This window comes from Hippopotamus amphibius, chromosome 1 (assembly GCF_030028045.1).
Source record: "Hippopotamus amphibius kiboko isolate mHipAmp2 chromosome 1, mHipAmp2.hap2, whole genome shotgun sequence".
Taxonomy (NCBI): domain Eukaryota; kingdom Metazoa; phylum Chordata; class Mammalia; order Artiodactyla; family Hippopotamidae; genus Hippopotamus; species Hippopotamus amphibius.
The window spans coordinates 214,781,952-214,794,405 of record NC_080186.1 but is presented as its reverse complement, the minus strand read 5'-3'; the positions used below and the strand labels follow the sequence as shown (position 1 = coordinate 214,794,405).

The 12,454-nt window shown below is 36.8% G+C and overlaps 1 protein-coding gene across 3 annotated transcripts in view; it reads left to right on the top strand.

Annotated features, from left to right (window-relative positions):
- SCAMP1 (secretory carrier membrane protein 1) overlaps positions 1–11,612 on the top strand; it is a 112,607-nt gene extending 100,995 nt beyond the window's left edge. For all 3 annotated transcript variants that reach the window (XM_057740461.1, XM_057740478.1, XM_057740488.1), the window contains one exon: positions 8,778–11,612. In XM_057740461.1, the coding sequence (XP_057596444.1) occupies positions 8,778–8,942 (165 nt within the window). In that variant the 3' untranslated portion in view covers positions 8,943–11,612. The remainder of the gene's footprint in view (positions 1–8,777) is intronic.
- The last annotated feature ends 842 nt before the right edge of the window (positions 11,613–12,454 follow it).

Genomic DNA, 12,454 nt, shown 5'->3' with positions numbered 1-12,454 from the left:
GGATTCCTTTTATTTCTTTTTCTTGTCTGATTACTATGTATATTGCTTCCTATACTATGTTGACTAAAAGCAGAGAGACTGGGCATCTTTGTCTTGTTCCTGTTCTTAGAAGAAATGCTTTCAGCTTTTCAACACTGAGTATGATGTTAACTGTGGGCTTGTCATTTGTGGCCTTTGTTATGTTGAAGTATGTTCTCTCTGTACCCACTTTGTAGAGAGTTTTTATTATAAGTGGATGTTGAATTTTATCAAAAGCTTTTTCTGCATCTATTGAGATGATCATATTTTTATTCTAAAATTTGTTAATGTGGGCACATTGATTGATTTGCAGATATTGAACCATACTTATACCCCTGGGATAAATCCTACATTATGGTGGTGTATGATCGTTTTAATGTGTTGGTGGATTTGGTTTACTAATATTTCATTGAGGGTTTTTTATACCTATGTTCATCAATAATATTGGTTTGTAAATTTCTCTTTTTTGTGATATCTTTGGTTTTGGTTTCAGGGTGATGCCAGCCTTATAGAATAAGTTCAGAAACATTTTTCTTTGCAGTTTTTTGGCATAGCTGAGAAGGATTGGTGTTAACTCTTCTTTAAGTGTTGGTAGAATTCACCTGTGCAGCCATCTGTTCCTGGACTTTTGCTTGCTGTGAGGTTTTTTAAATTACTGATTTAATTTCATTCTTGGTAATTGGTCTGTTCCTAGTTTCTTTTTCTTCCTGACTTAGTCTTTGGAGCTTGTATGTCTGGGAACTTGTTTTTTTTTAGGTTGTCCATTTTATTGGCATATAATTGTTCATAGTAATCTATTATGATCCATTATATTTCTGTGCTACGTCTCCTTTTTCATATCTGATTTTATTGATTTGGACCCTCTCTCTTTTTTTCTTGATGAGTCTGGCTAATGGTTTATCAATTTTGTTTACCTTTTCAAAGAACCAACTCTTAATTTCATTGAACTTTTCTATTTTTTTAGTCTGTTTCATTTATATCTAATCTGTTCTTTATGATTTCTATTAACTTCTGGGTTTTGTTTGTTCTTTTTCTAGTTCCTTTATGTGTAAGGTTAGGTTGTTTATTTGAGAGTTCTCATTTCCTGAGGTTGACTTGTATCACTATAAACTTCACTGTTAGAAACTGCTTTTGCTGCTTCTCATAGAGTTTGGATCATTGTGTTTTTGTTTTCCTTTTTCTCCAAGTATTTTTTTATTTCCTTTTTGATTTCTTCAGTGATCTATTGTTTGTTTAGTAGCATGTTGTTTAGTCTGTATGTGTTTGTGGGGTTATTTTTGCATTTTTTTTTGTAGTTGATATCTAGTCTCACAGTGTTTGATCAAAAAAGATGCTTGATATGATTCCAGTTTTCTTAAGTTTACTATGACTTGTTTTGTGGCCTGCCATGTGATCTGTCTTGGGGAACGTCCCTAATGCACTTGGAATGAATGTGATTCTGCTACTTTTTGACGGAGTGCTCTCTATTAACTTCATTTGGTCTGTTATGTTGTTTAAGGCCAGTGTTACCTTATTGATTTTCTGTCTGGATGATCTGTCCATTGATGTAAGTAGGGTGTTAAAGTTTTCTACTATTATTGAGTTTCTATCAGTTTCTCCCTTTATGTGTGTTAGTACAGTAATTCCCCTGCTTACAGCGAGTTCTGTTCCAAGAGCATGTTCGTAAGTCCAATTTGTTCGTAAGTCCAACTTGTTTGTAAGTCTAACAAAGTTAGCCTAGGTGCCCAACTAACACACCTAGCTATATAGTACTGTACTGTAGTAGGTTTATAATACTTTTCACACAAATAATACATAAAAAACACAAAAAATAAAACATTTTTGATCTTACAGTACAGTACCTTGAAAAGTACAGTAGTACAGTACAACAGCTGGCATACATGAGTTGGCATCAAGTGAACAGACAAGAAGAGTTACTCACTAGAGGAGGGAGAGGACATGGGAGATGGTAGAGCTGAAGGATCACCAGCAATAGGAGACGGAGGGCAAGCTGCAATTTCAGTCACACCTGACATTAATGGAACATATCTCTGAAAGTTCACAACTTGATGGTTCGTATGTAGGGGACTTACTATGTGTACTTTGTATATTTAGGTGCTCCTATATTGGGTGCATATATATTTACAACTGTTATATCTTTTTCTGGATTGATCCCTTGATCATTATTTAATGTCCTTCTTTGTCTCTTATTAGTTTGTTTCAGTGTCTATTCTATCTAAGTATTGCTGCTGCAACTTTGTTTGCATGGAATACTTTTCCATACCCTCACTTTCAGTCCATGTGTGTGACTTTTAGATCTAAAGTGAGTGTCTTGTAGACAGCATATTTATGAGTCTTGTTTTTATATTCATTCAGCCACACTATGTCTTTTGATTGTGCCTTTAGTCCATTTACATTTAAAGTAATTACTGTTAGGTATGTACTTACTGGCATTTTGTTAATTGTTTTTTGGGTTATTTTTGTAGTTCTTTTTTCTTTCTTTTGTTCTCTCCCCTTGTGATTTGATGACTATCTTTAGTGTTATGTTTGGATTCCTTTCTCTTTCTTCTATCAGTTACAGACTTTTGGTTTGTTGTTACCATGAGGTTTGTTATTACCATGAGGTTTATATATAGCAATCTGTGTGTGTGTTTATATACATATATATTCATACACACACATATATGATTATTTTAAGTTGCTGATCTCTTAAGTTTGAACACATTTTAACAACCCTGCATTCTTACTTCCCCTCTGCCACATTTACAGGTTTTGACGTCTTATTGTACATCTTCTTATTTTGTGTATCCCTTAGCTACTTATTGTGGATATAGGTAATTTTTCTATTTTTGTCGTTTAAGCTTTCTACTAGCTTTACAAGTGGTTAATTCACTACTTTTACTGTATGTTTGCCTTTGCCAGTGAGATTTTTCCTTTTGTAATTTTCATATTTCTAGTAGTTGCCTTTTCTGCTTTGAGAAGCCTCTAACATTTCTTATAAATCTGGTTTTGTGGTACTGAATTCTTTTAGCTTTGCATGTCTGTAAAACTTTTGATCTTTCCTTCAAATTGGAAGGAAAGCCTTGCTGAGTAGTTTTCCTGGTTGTAGGTTTTTTTCCATTCATCACTTTAGAAATATTGTGCCACTCCCTCCAGCCTGCAGAGTTTCTCCTGAAAAGTCAGCTAACAGCTTTATGGGAGTTTCCTTGTATGTAACTTGTTTCTTTTCCCTTGCTGCTTTTAATATTCTAACTTTTGCTATTTTAATTAGTGTGTCTTGATGTGGTCCTCTTTGTAGTGATCCTGTTTGGGGCTCTCTGTCCTTCCTTGACCAGGACGTCTATTTCCTTTCAGCTATTATGTCTTCAAATATGTTCTCTGCCTCCTTTTCTCTCTTCTCCTTCTGGGACCTCTGTAAAGTGAATGTTAGTACACTTCATGTTGTTTTGGGGGTCAGTTAAACTGTCCTCATTTTAAAAAAAATTTTTTTTCTGTTCAGTTTGAGTGATTCCACTGCTCTCTCTTTTCCTGTTCTCTGATTTGTTCCTCTGTATCATCTAACCTATTGTTTATTCCTTCTAGTGTAATTTTAATTTAAGTTATTGTATCCTCCAGCTCTGTTTGGTTCTTCTTTGCATTTTCTAACTCTTTGTTAATCTTCTCACTGTGTTCATCCCTTCTTCTCCTGAGTTCTCTAAGCTTCTTTATGACCATTAGCCTAAATTCTTTATTGTGTAGATTGCCCATCTCCATTTCACTTAGTTCTTCCTTTGGGGGTTTTTTTTTTAATTATTGTTTTTTGGGGGTACACCAAGTTCAATCATCTGTTTTTATACACATATCCCCATATTCCCTCCCTCCCTCAACTACCCCCCACCCTCCCCGTCCCCGTCCTCCAAGGCATCTTCCCTCCTCTAGTTGGACTCCCTTTGTTATACAACAACTTCCCGCCGGCTACCCATTTAACAGCTGGTACTATATATATGTCTGTGCTACTCTCTCGCTTCGTCTCAGCTTCCCCTTCCCCCCCCCCGCCCCACCCCAAACCTCGAGTTCTCCAGTCCATTCTCTGCATCTGTGTCCTTGTTCTTGTCACTGAGTTCATCAGTACCATTTTTAGATTCCATATATGTGAGTTAGCATACAATATTTGTCTTTCTCTTTCTGACTTACTCCTTTGGGGTTTTATCTTGTTCCTTTATTTGGAACATATTCCTCTGTCACCTCATTTTGGCTAATTCACTGTTTTCATTTTTCTGTATTTGGAAGGTTTGTTACATTTCCAGATCTTGGAGAAGTGGCCTTATGTAGGAAATGTCTTATGTGTCCCAGAAGTGTACTCCCCTCTGGTCACCAGAGCTATATGTTCTTAGGTTGCCCCCTGTGTAGGCTGCATGGGCCCTTTCATTGCGGTATACTGACTACTGTAGGTAATCTGGTAGGCATGGCTGGCCCCTGGTCTGGTTGGTTGCTATGCCCTACCTTGTGTAGAGGCTGCCGGCCACTGATGGGCCAGGCCGTGTCACAAGGTGGCTGGTTACAGAGCCCCAGGAGGTCCCAGGGCTAGTGCTGGCCCACTGCTAGGTGGAGCCAGGTCTCATGTTGGCTGGTTTGGTTTGTATGCTAGGTGACCCAGATCCCGTGTTGGCCTTCTAGCGGGTGGGGCCAGTTCCTGGCATAACTGTCTGCCAAGTCTGCTGTGTCTTAAAGCTGGTGTTGGCTTTCTTTTGGGAGTGATTGGGGCCCAAGGGGTTCCAGGGCTGGTGAGTGCCCATTGGTGCGTGAGTCTGAGTCTTGGGGCTGGCGCTGGCCCACTGATGAATGTCAGCAGGTCCTGGGGTCTCTGGTTGCAGAACCAGGGCATCCTGAAGCTAAGGTAAACCTGTTTGTGGATGGGGCCAGGACATGAGGGTGGTCCCAGGGCTGGCTCACTGGTGGGTAGACCTGGTTCCAGGGTCTCTGGCTGCTTGGCCTTGGAGATCTGAGGATTGATGTCAGCCAGTGGTTTGTAGGGCTGGGTCCTGGGTTAGCTGGGGGCTCTGGGGATCCTATGGCTGCTGGTCTGCTGGTGAGTCAGGCTGTGTCCACCTGTTAGTAGCTTCGCCTGAGGTGTCTCAGTTCTGGTGCTGACAGGTTGATGGGTGGGACCAGGCCCTGATAAGCAAGAAGGAGGATTCCAAAATGGCGCTTTCTATCACCAGTGTCCTCATGGTGGCATGAGCTCCCCAATTGGCTGCCACCAGCATCTGTGTGCCCAAGGTGAGTTCCAGTTGCCTCCTGTGTCTCCAGGAGGCTTTTCAAGTGGGTCTGACCCAGGCTTCTTTCAAATTACTGCTTCTGCCCTGGGTTTCAGAGCAGGTGGTATTTTGTGTGCACCCTTTAAAAGTGAAGTCTCTGTTTCCTACAGCCCTCTGCCTCTCCTGAAATCAAGCCCTGCTGGCCTTCAAAGCCAAATGTTCTGGGGACTTACCTTCCCAGTGCAGAGGCCAGTGTGGGGCTCGAACATCTTATTGTCCTTCCTTCTTTATATCTTTAATTTTAGTAGATTTTTTTCTGCTTGTCTTCAAGTATTTCTCATCAATAGTTGCTCTGTAAGCAGCTGTAAGTTTGGCGCACCCATGAGGGGAGGTGAGCTCAGGTCTTCCTACTCTGCCATCCAAAAGCATGATTTCTTGGTATGGTGTTCTGGAAACATTGGAAATGGAAATAATACATTTGGATTATTTTGTTTAAATAAAGTACCGTGGTTTTTAATTTCCATAGTTTACAATATTTTGTGTGTCATTTGACCACATTGTACACTAAGATATTTTTGATGATACATTAAGGAAGCAGGATTCTTTTCTGGAGCTGTGACTTGGCTGTGACACTTTTGCAGATATTTTAAAGTTAATTTAAAATTTTATTAGTGTAACACATTTACATAATTCTCATTTGATCCTCAGGAAAACTCTGAGGGACAAATAGGACAAGAAATATTCTCATATTGGATGTAAACTTGAGGTTTTGAGTGGTGTCCAGCCCTGTAGAAAGTAGTGGAATCAGTAGATACCAAATCTGGTGTCCTTTCTGTGGTACTCCTAGGACTAAATATGTAGGTTAGTGCAATTCTCATAAGTAAAAGAGGTAGCAAGTATTTAAGTTGTGTAGGTTTTGCTTTTTAATTACACTGTTTTGTCTTAAAACTATCTCCCTGATTTCTTAATGAGTATGTTATCAATAGATATCAGTAGATATCACTGAAACATAACAGGGAAATGGTAAGCTTTTTGAGATGTTGATCCTTGTAAGTAGCCCATCATCTTGCTGGGACACTGAAATGAAGAGTCACCTCTTTCACATGGATGTCATGGATTTAATGCGTTATTTGAGAATTGTGCACTGAATACATATGCAGTCTTTTCCCTCTAGGTGGCTCTCGTGAGTCTTTATAGATGTAGACTGTTGAGAAATGTGTTATTCCTACCTTTATTTTCCCTCTCTGTTCTGTGGGGCTATGAATTAAATTTTAAGTAATTAAACCATGAAGTTCATGGATACATAACATCAGCCACTCGATTTAATACAAATTTGAAAAAAGGAATAAAGCAAATTAGAACAAATGTTTGTTAATTACAGGCCCATAAATTGAGGGGGGGTGGGAGGGAAGGGGGAGAGACAGACAAGTTAACCTGTAATTACTCTGCATTGTGACTAGGTCTAGTAAGTAAAGAAGGTTTATTAGATTTCTATAATACACTTAATTTGTAGGATCTAATTGTATGTACTCATTTGTGAGATTAATTTCTTGAACATAGGCTTAGTAATTTATCTGTATCTTTAGTTTTTTATAAACAACTTGGTTTGGAAAGTGAATAAAAATAGTTCTATACTTATGATAGTGCTGTGGTACTAGAAGAATTTTAAGGTTCACCAGTATATGTGAATATTTATTTATTTATTTATTTATTTGGCTGTGCGGGGTCTTAGTTGTGGCATGTGGGATCTTTGTTGTGGCACGTGGGATCTTTGTTGTGGCACATGGGATCTTTTAGTTGTGGCATGTGGGCTCTTAGTTGCAACATGCAGGATCTAGTTCCCTGATCAAGGATTGAACCCGGGCCCTCTGCATTGGGAGTGCAGAGTCTTAACCACTGGACCACCAGGGAAGTCCCTCTCCCGACCCTTTAGTACTTTGACCCATAGTAATATGGCATTTGCTTTCACTACTGTATGAAGAACTTGGGACTTTTACCCCTTATTTTCCCCTGACAGCTCTTCCTTCCTTAACTGCTTCCTTCCCTTGGCATCTGTGAAAAAGTCCCTGGTTTTTCTTATTCCTCTCTTAATCATTTCTTGTTGTTATGGGTACCTCTTAAATATTGGTGTCTTAACAGGCTTTGGTACATGATTTTCTTCTTTTTCTACTTTACATGTTCTCTCTCCATGAACAGTTCCATTACGTCAGAGTTGCAGCTACCATTTATGTGTCATTGGTTTCCAAATCCATGTCTCTAGCCCATTCCTCTCCACCTCCAAACCAAATTTTCACCTGCCTGTTGTGGCAGGCTTAGAGAAGGTAGTCAATAAACATTTGTGCAGAGGATGAATGTTTAGAACTTAGCGTCTACTCTTCCCCATAAATTAACCTATCCTCTCTGTTCTCTATCTTCTTTTTTTTTTTAATTTAATTTTATTTATTTATTATTTTTTGGGGAGTACCCCAAGTTCAATCATCTGTTCTCTATCTTCTTGAAACAACTTCCCAGCATCTAAACTTGAAAGTATTTGACTCCTTCTGCCTTTCCTCACTCCACACTTAACTTCACAATTACCAGTTTCTACATATTTGGGTTTAGGAAAAGGACTGACTTGGGTGCACTGACCCCATCCTCCAGACCTGCTTGGATGACATTCTAGTCAGGCGTCTAATTTAGACCTAATCACAATGCAGTGTAATTACAAGTTCACTTTTCTGTCTCATCTTTCCTCCCCCCAAGTTTGTAGGCATGTAGTAAATAAATGTCAACATTTGTCCTAATACGCCTTGTTGTTATTTCCTTTCTCAACTTGGTATTAGGTTGAGTGGCTGATGTTATGGATTGATGTGCTTTGTAGTTTATGCATCTTAAAAAGAGATGCTAATAGAGTATTTTTCAACCCTGCTCATAAAAATCTAAGATTTGAGTGATGAATCAGAATAGACAGGTAGTTCTCAGAAGTGTTTCTTCTTAAATCCTTTAGGACTTGACCATACACAAAAAGTTAAATAGTATACAGAGTGAATTATCTTTGAGGACACACATATTGCTTGGTGCATTAAATGATAAATTGATACCATTTGATGTAACAGGGTCAGTGGTGTATATGTAGCCAACATAGAAATAGGTAAAGTATCATTTTCTTGGAATTGTCTAGGGTAGTAAATTAATGTATTTAAGTCAGAATGTCTCTTGTTATGTTTAAACCATTCTTTTGTAAGACTGTAATATCTTAAATAGGTACAGTGGAAAACATAGCTTTTTGCATTTGGTTAAGAAGTTGTTTTTTATACTATTTTTGGTTTGGCGTAGGCATAATCATCTCTTCTGCACTGGGGACAGAAAGGAAAAATCTGTTTTAAGAAGATGTTTACACACAATGTTGTGTGGCAGTGTGGTGGCTGATGTTCTTGACCTTAGGAATCCTGCCTGGAATCTAGTCTTTTTACCTCCAAGTCATGTTGAGATTAATTGAAGAGCTGTTGATAATGAACGTGTAGATTACCACTCATCTTCTTCCACTTTTCTGTGCCTCTGTAGGTACATGGACTGTATCGCACAACAGGTGCTAGTTTTGAGAAGGCCCAGCAAGAGTTTGCGACAGGTGTGATGTCCAACAAAACTGTCCAGACCGCAGCTGCAAATGCAGCTTCAAGCGCAGCAACTAGTGCAGCTCAGAATGCTTTCAAGGGTAACCACATTTAAAGAGTCTTCAAATGATACACTGTTACCTTTTGACTGTACTTTTTCTGCAGTTACTGTATTCTATAAATATTTTTTGTTCAAAACACACAGTACACACAGCACGTATATTTCCTAATCACTTGTGCATGGGCTAAAACCAGAAAAACTTCCTTGTCTTATTATTTATCTGACAGTTTCTTAGTATTTCAGTGCCCCTTGCAGAAAAAAACATTACACGCTAAATAAATATTCTCCATATTTTTTGGGGGATGAATGTTCAGCAAATTATTTCAGTGGTGACGCACTGAAATGAACATGGCACTTATGATTAAAAATGCACTTAGTACTTGCTGCAGTCATTCTTTCAAGAGTCTTAGATGTAAGGATTACACATTGGAGCAGTAAAGCAATGCTTCATTCCTTTCCTTATTTATACTGAAAGAAATAGGACATCAGAGACTTAGGGATTTTTAAATTGGCTTGCTTTTTAGCAGTTTCAGTCACCAGTGAAGAGCCTGTGTACATTTAATAGTAGATAATGTAAATTTTATCTTTTTATTTTCTTTTTTTAGAGTAGTTGATATTTTGATAATCAATCTCTGATCTTGCATGACTACCATGTTTCCGAAAAGAATTAGTATTTTGGCCTATGCACTGCTAATGGTTGTAGGTATTGGGGAGTTGTTTATAGAATCATAGAAATGATTTTCTGTAATACTTTCTTTTAAATAAAAAGGTACTGGGGTGCAATATGAGGATATAATATAATATGCAGTGCATTTATCCAAAAGAAAAGGTAGATAAGTGATGGAATAGAATGTAGTGATGATAATACCTTTTTGGTTTTAATTTTCAGTATTCATATCATAGTAAAATATTACTGTATAGAAACTTTGGTATATTGTGGCTACTCTTTTTAATTGAACTGAGATTGTGTTTGGTAGCTCTTTTTTGGGGTACACGTGTGTAATTTTTAACAGAAGTATTAAAGTCTAGCCTAACTCCATATCCAAAAAAGAACATTACAGTATTTAAGAAAGTTTTCTTTTAGCCTCTCCTGTCTCGTTGGCATTAAAAATAAAAAGACCCTGGCACTTCACATATACTTGAAATCCCTAATGCACCTCAGTCTTTGAATTTTTGAGACAGACTGAATACATTAAAATTTGTAGCAATAGAAAAAATAAAACATTTAAGTTGTACCAAGCAAGAAAATACAGATACAGCTGAATGCATTAATTATGAATATTGATTTAATCATGTTAAATTATTACTGTGCATCACAGGACTTCATTCTTATAGCATACTTGGGTTGAAACTTTGAATGATTTTTAATAACTGATTAAATGACTCAAAGACAAATGTCTTTGAGTAAAGTCATGATACTGTTGTTTTGGAAGTCATTAGCTAACCTAAGATTGCAGCATAAGTATTCAGCTTGATTTTGAGTAAGGGTAGTCTATTGGATTATATTATTTGAGACTAAAAAATCAGCTGGGTGTAAATGGTTAAATCACTTTTATTCTTCCCCCCAGATCTGGAGTTAAAATGAGTTTCAGGCTGGGGGTAGGATGGTGGGTTCTTACTATTTATGAAAGAAGCCTTGTGTGATACTTGATATAACACGGATCTACCCAGATGGTGTTTACATTTGGTTTATTTGGGACTTAGCTGAAGTCATATACTTGGAAGCTATTTCTTTTATTTTGATAAAAGTAGGATTCAGAGTATGAATTTAAAGCTGTTTTTATGAATATTTCTGATCAGTGATAATCTCAACCTACTTTCTCAACCAAATAAGCCAGTTCAAGTTGTTCAGTCTATCATCTTACTGAAAATGTGTCTCATCATTATGCTTTGTTGAGTGTGGATTTTACAAACATTCAAAACATTGACCACAAAACACAACAAAAGCACTTATGTCTGTTACTAACTCATCTCTCAATTTCCTTTTGGTTTTCTTCAAACTACAAATGTAAACTTTATCATAGAGACTTGTGAAAAATACTGAGATACTTTCCTTCGAGAATTAGGAATGCTTCTCTCTATTCTGTAGACATCCTCTACTGCTAAATAGCAATGAATAATTACAACTGACAGTACCTTTTTTTGTTTGGATGGGGGAAATGTTTTAAATTCCAGTTATTTGGGTTAATACAAGCTTATGAGAGAAAAATGTGTTTTTAAAAACATAAATGTGCACTAAAATGGTAGTGCTTAACAGTTTAATAAGGTAGAGGGGTTTTTAATTCTTATTTCTATTCTCTTAACAATGATTATTAGTAAATAGTCACATTTGCACTCAGTAAAAGATTGGCATTTGTTAGTGTTCTGTATTTAATATTAGCATCACCCAGTATCACAATCATGAAATGGTCTTCACGTTGTAAGGACCCATGTCATTTTTCAGTTTATGATATTAAGTTTTGGCTATTTTATTTCAAACTAAAGTTTGAACACTGGAAAATCATTGCTCAGTGGTTTTTAATTTGGTACTTGGATTATTTATCTAGGGATGTTTGTATATTTTGTCAGTGAGTAATATTGCACTGCCATTATGGTGACTGTCATGGTTCTATATAAACGCCCTCCATCTGTCCCTCTAATGTTGCATGTTTTCAGTGGTTTGGAAGTTTTGTATATTTATTGTATTAACACAGAGTGTCATAAAATAAAATGCTGTTTACTGGATGTTTGTTTGTATAATTTTAAATACTGTATTAGCACTTCAGAGGCAGAAATTATGCTGAGGGCTTACTGTATATAGAAATACCATACTTGATTTTTAAAAAATAATCTGTGTATAATTCTATCACGTGCTACTAAACAAAATAAATTATATAAAGGACAGTTAAAAACTCTCAGCGACATAAAATGACAATTTTTCTGTTGCTTTAGACCTTTGTAGGTAGTGGAACATGAGGTTCACTCATTAAATATTTTGACTACTTTATAACGTCAGAATACACAGACTATCTAGAAGTTAGTGAGATTCAAAATGGAAAACCTGTTTTGTGGCCCAGATTCTTTCTTGTAGGTTACCATGGATGCCTCTGTGCTAGTATTCTATTGATTGAGCTTGTGTTTTGTTTCCTAACCTCACTACCTGTTGTTTAACGTACTGATGAAAACACCAATTTGTGTATTGTTGGATTTTTCACTTGGCTATCTAGAGAGGATAGAAAAATATAGCCTGAAATAATGTTCATGGTGAATCTTATTTGAGAAATACATGTTAAATTAAAAGAGGAACAGCATTTTCAGTTTTCTGGATGTTGCCTAAAAGTGAGTTTGGATTTTCATTGGACATAGTCCTTCTATAAATCATGTTGAGATAATGTATGGTTTGCATATTAGAGGGAGTTTATGTTTAATCAAGTTTCTTAGTTGTTTCTGTAAATCATTTGTAATACCATAATGCTTTTACACTTACTGCTTTATCTTTTTCTGAAAACAGTGACATTAGCATCTAATTTTGTCTTTATTGTTAAAAATCTGTTTAGACTGTTTGCATACAAAATTTGTTACCTTTT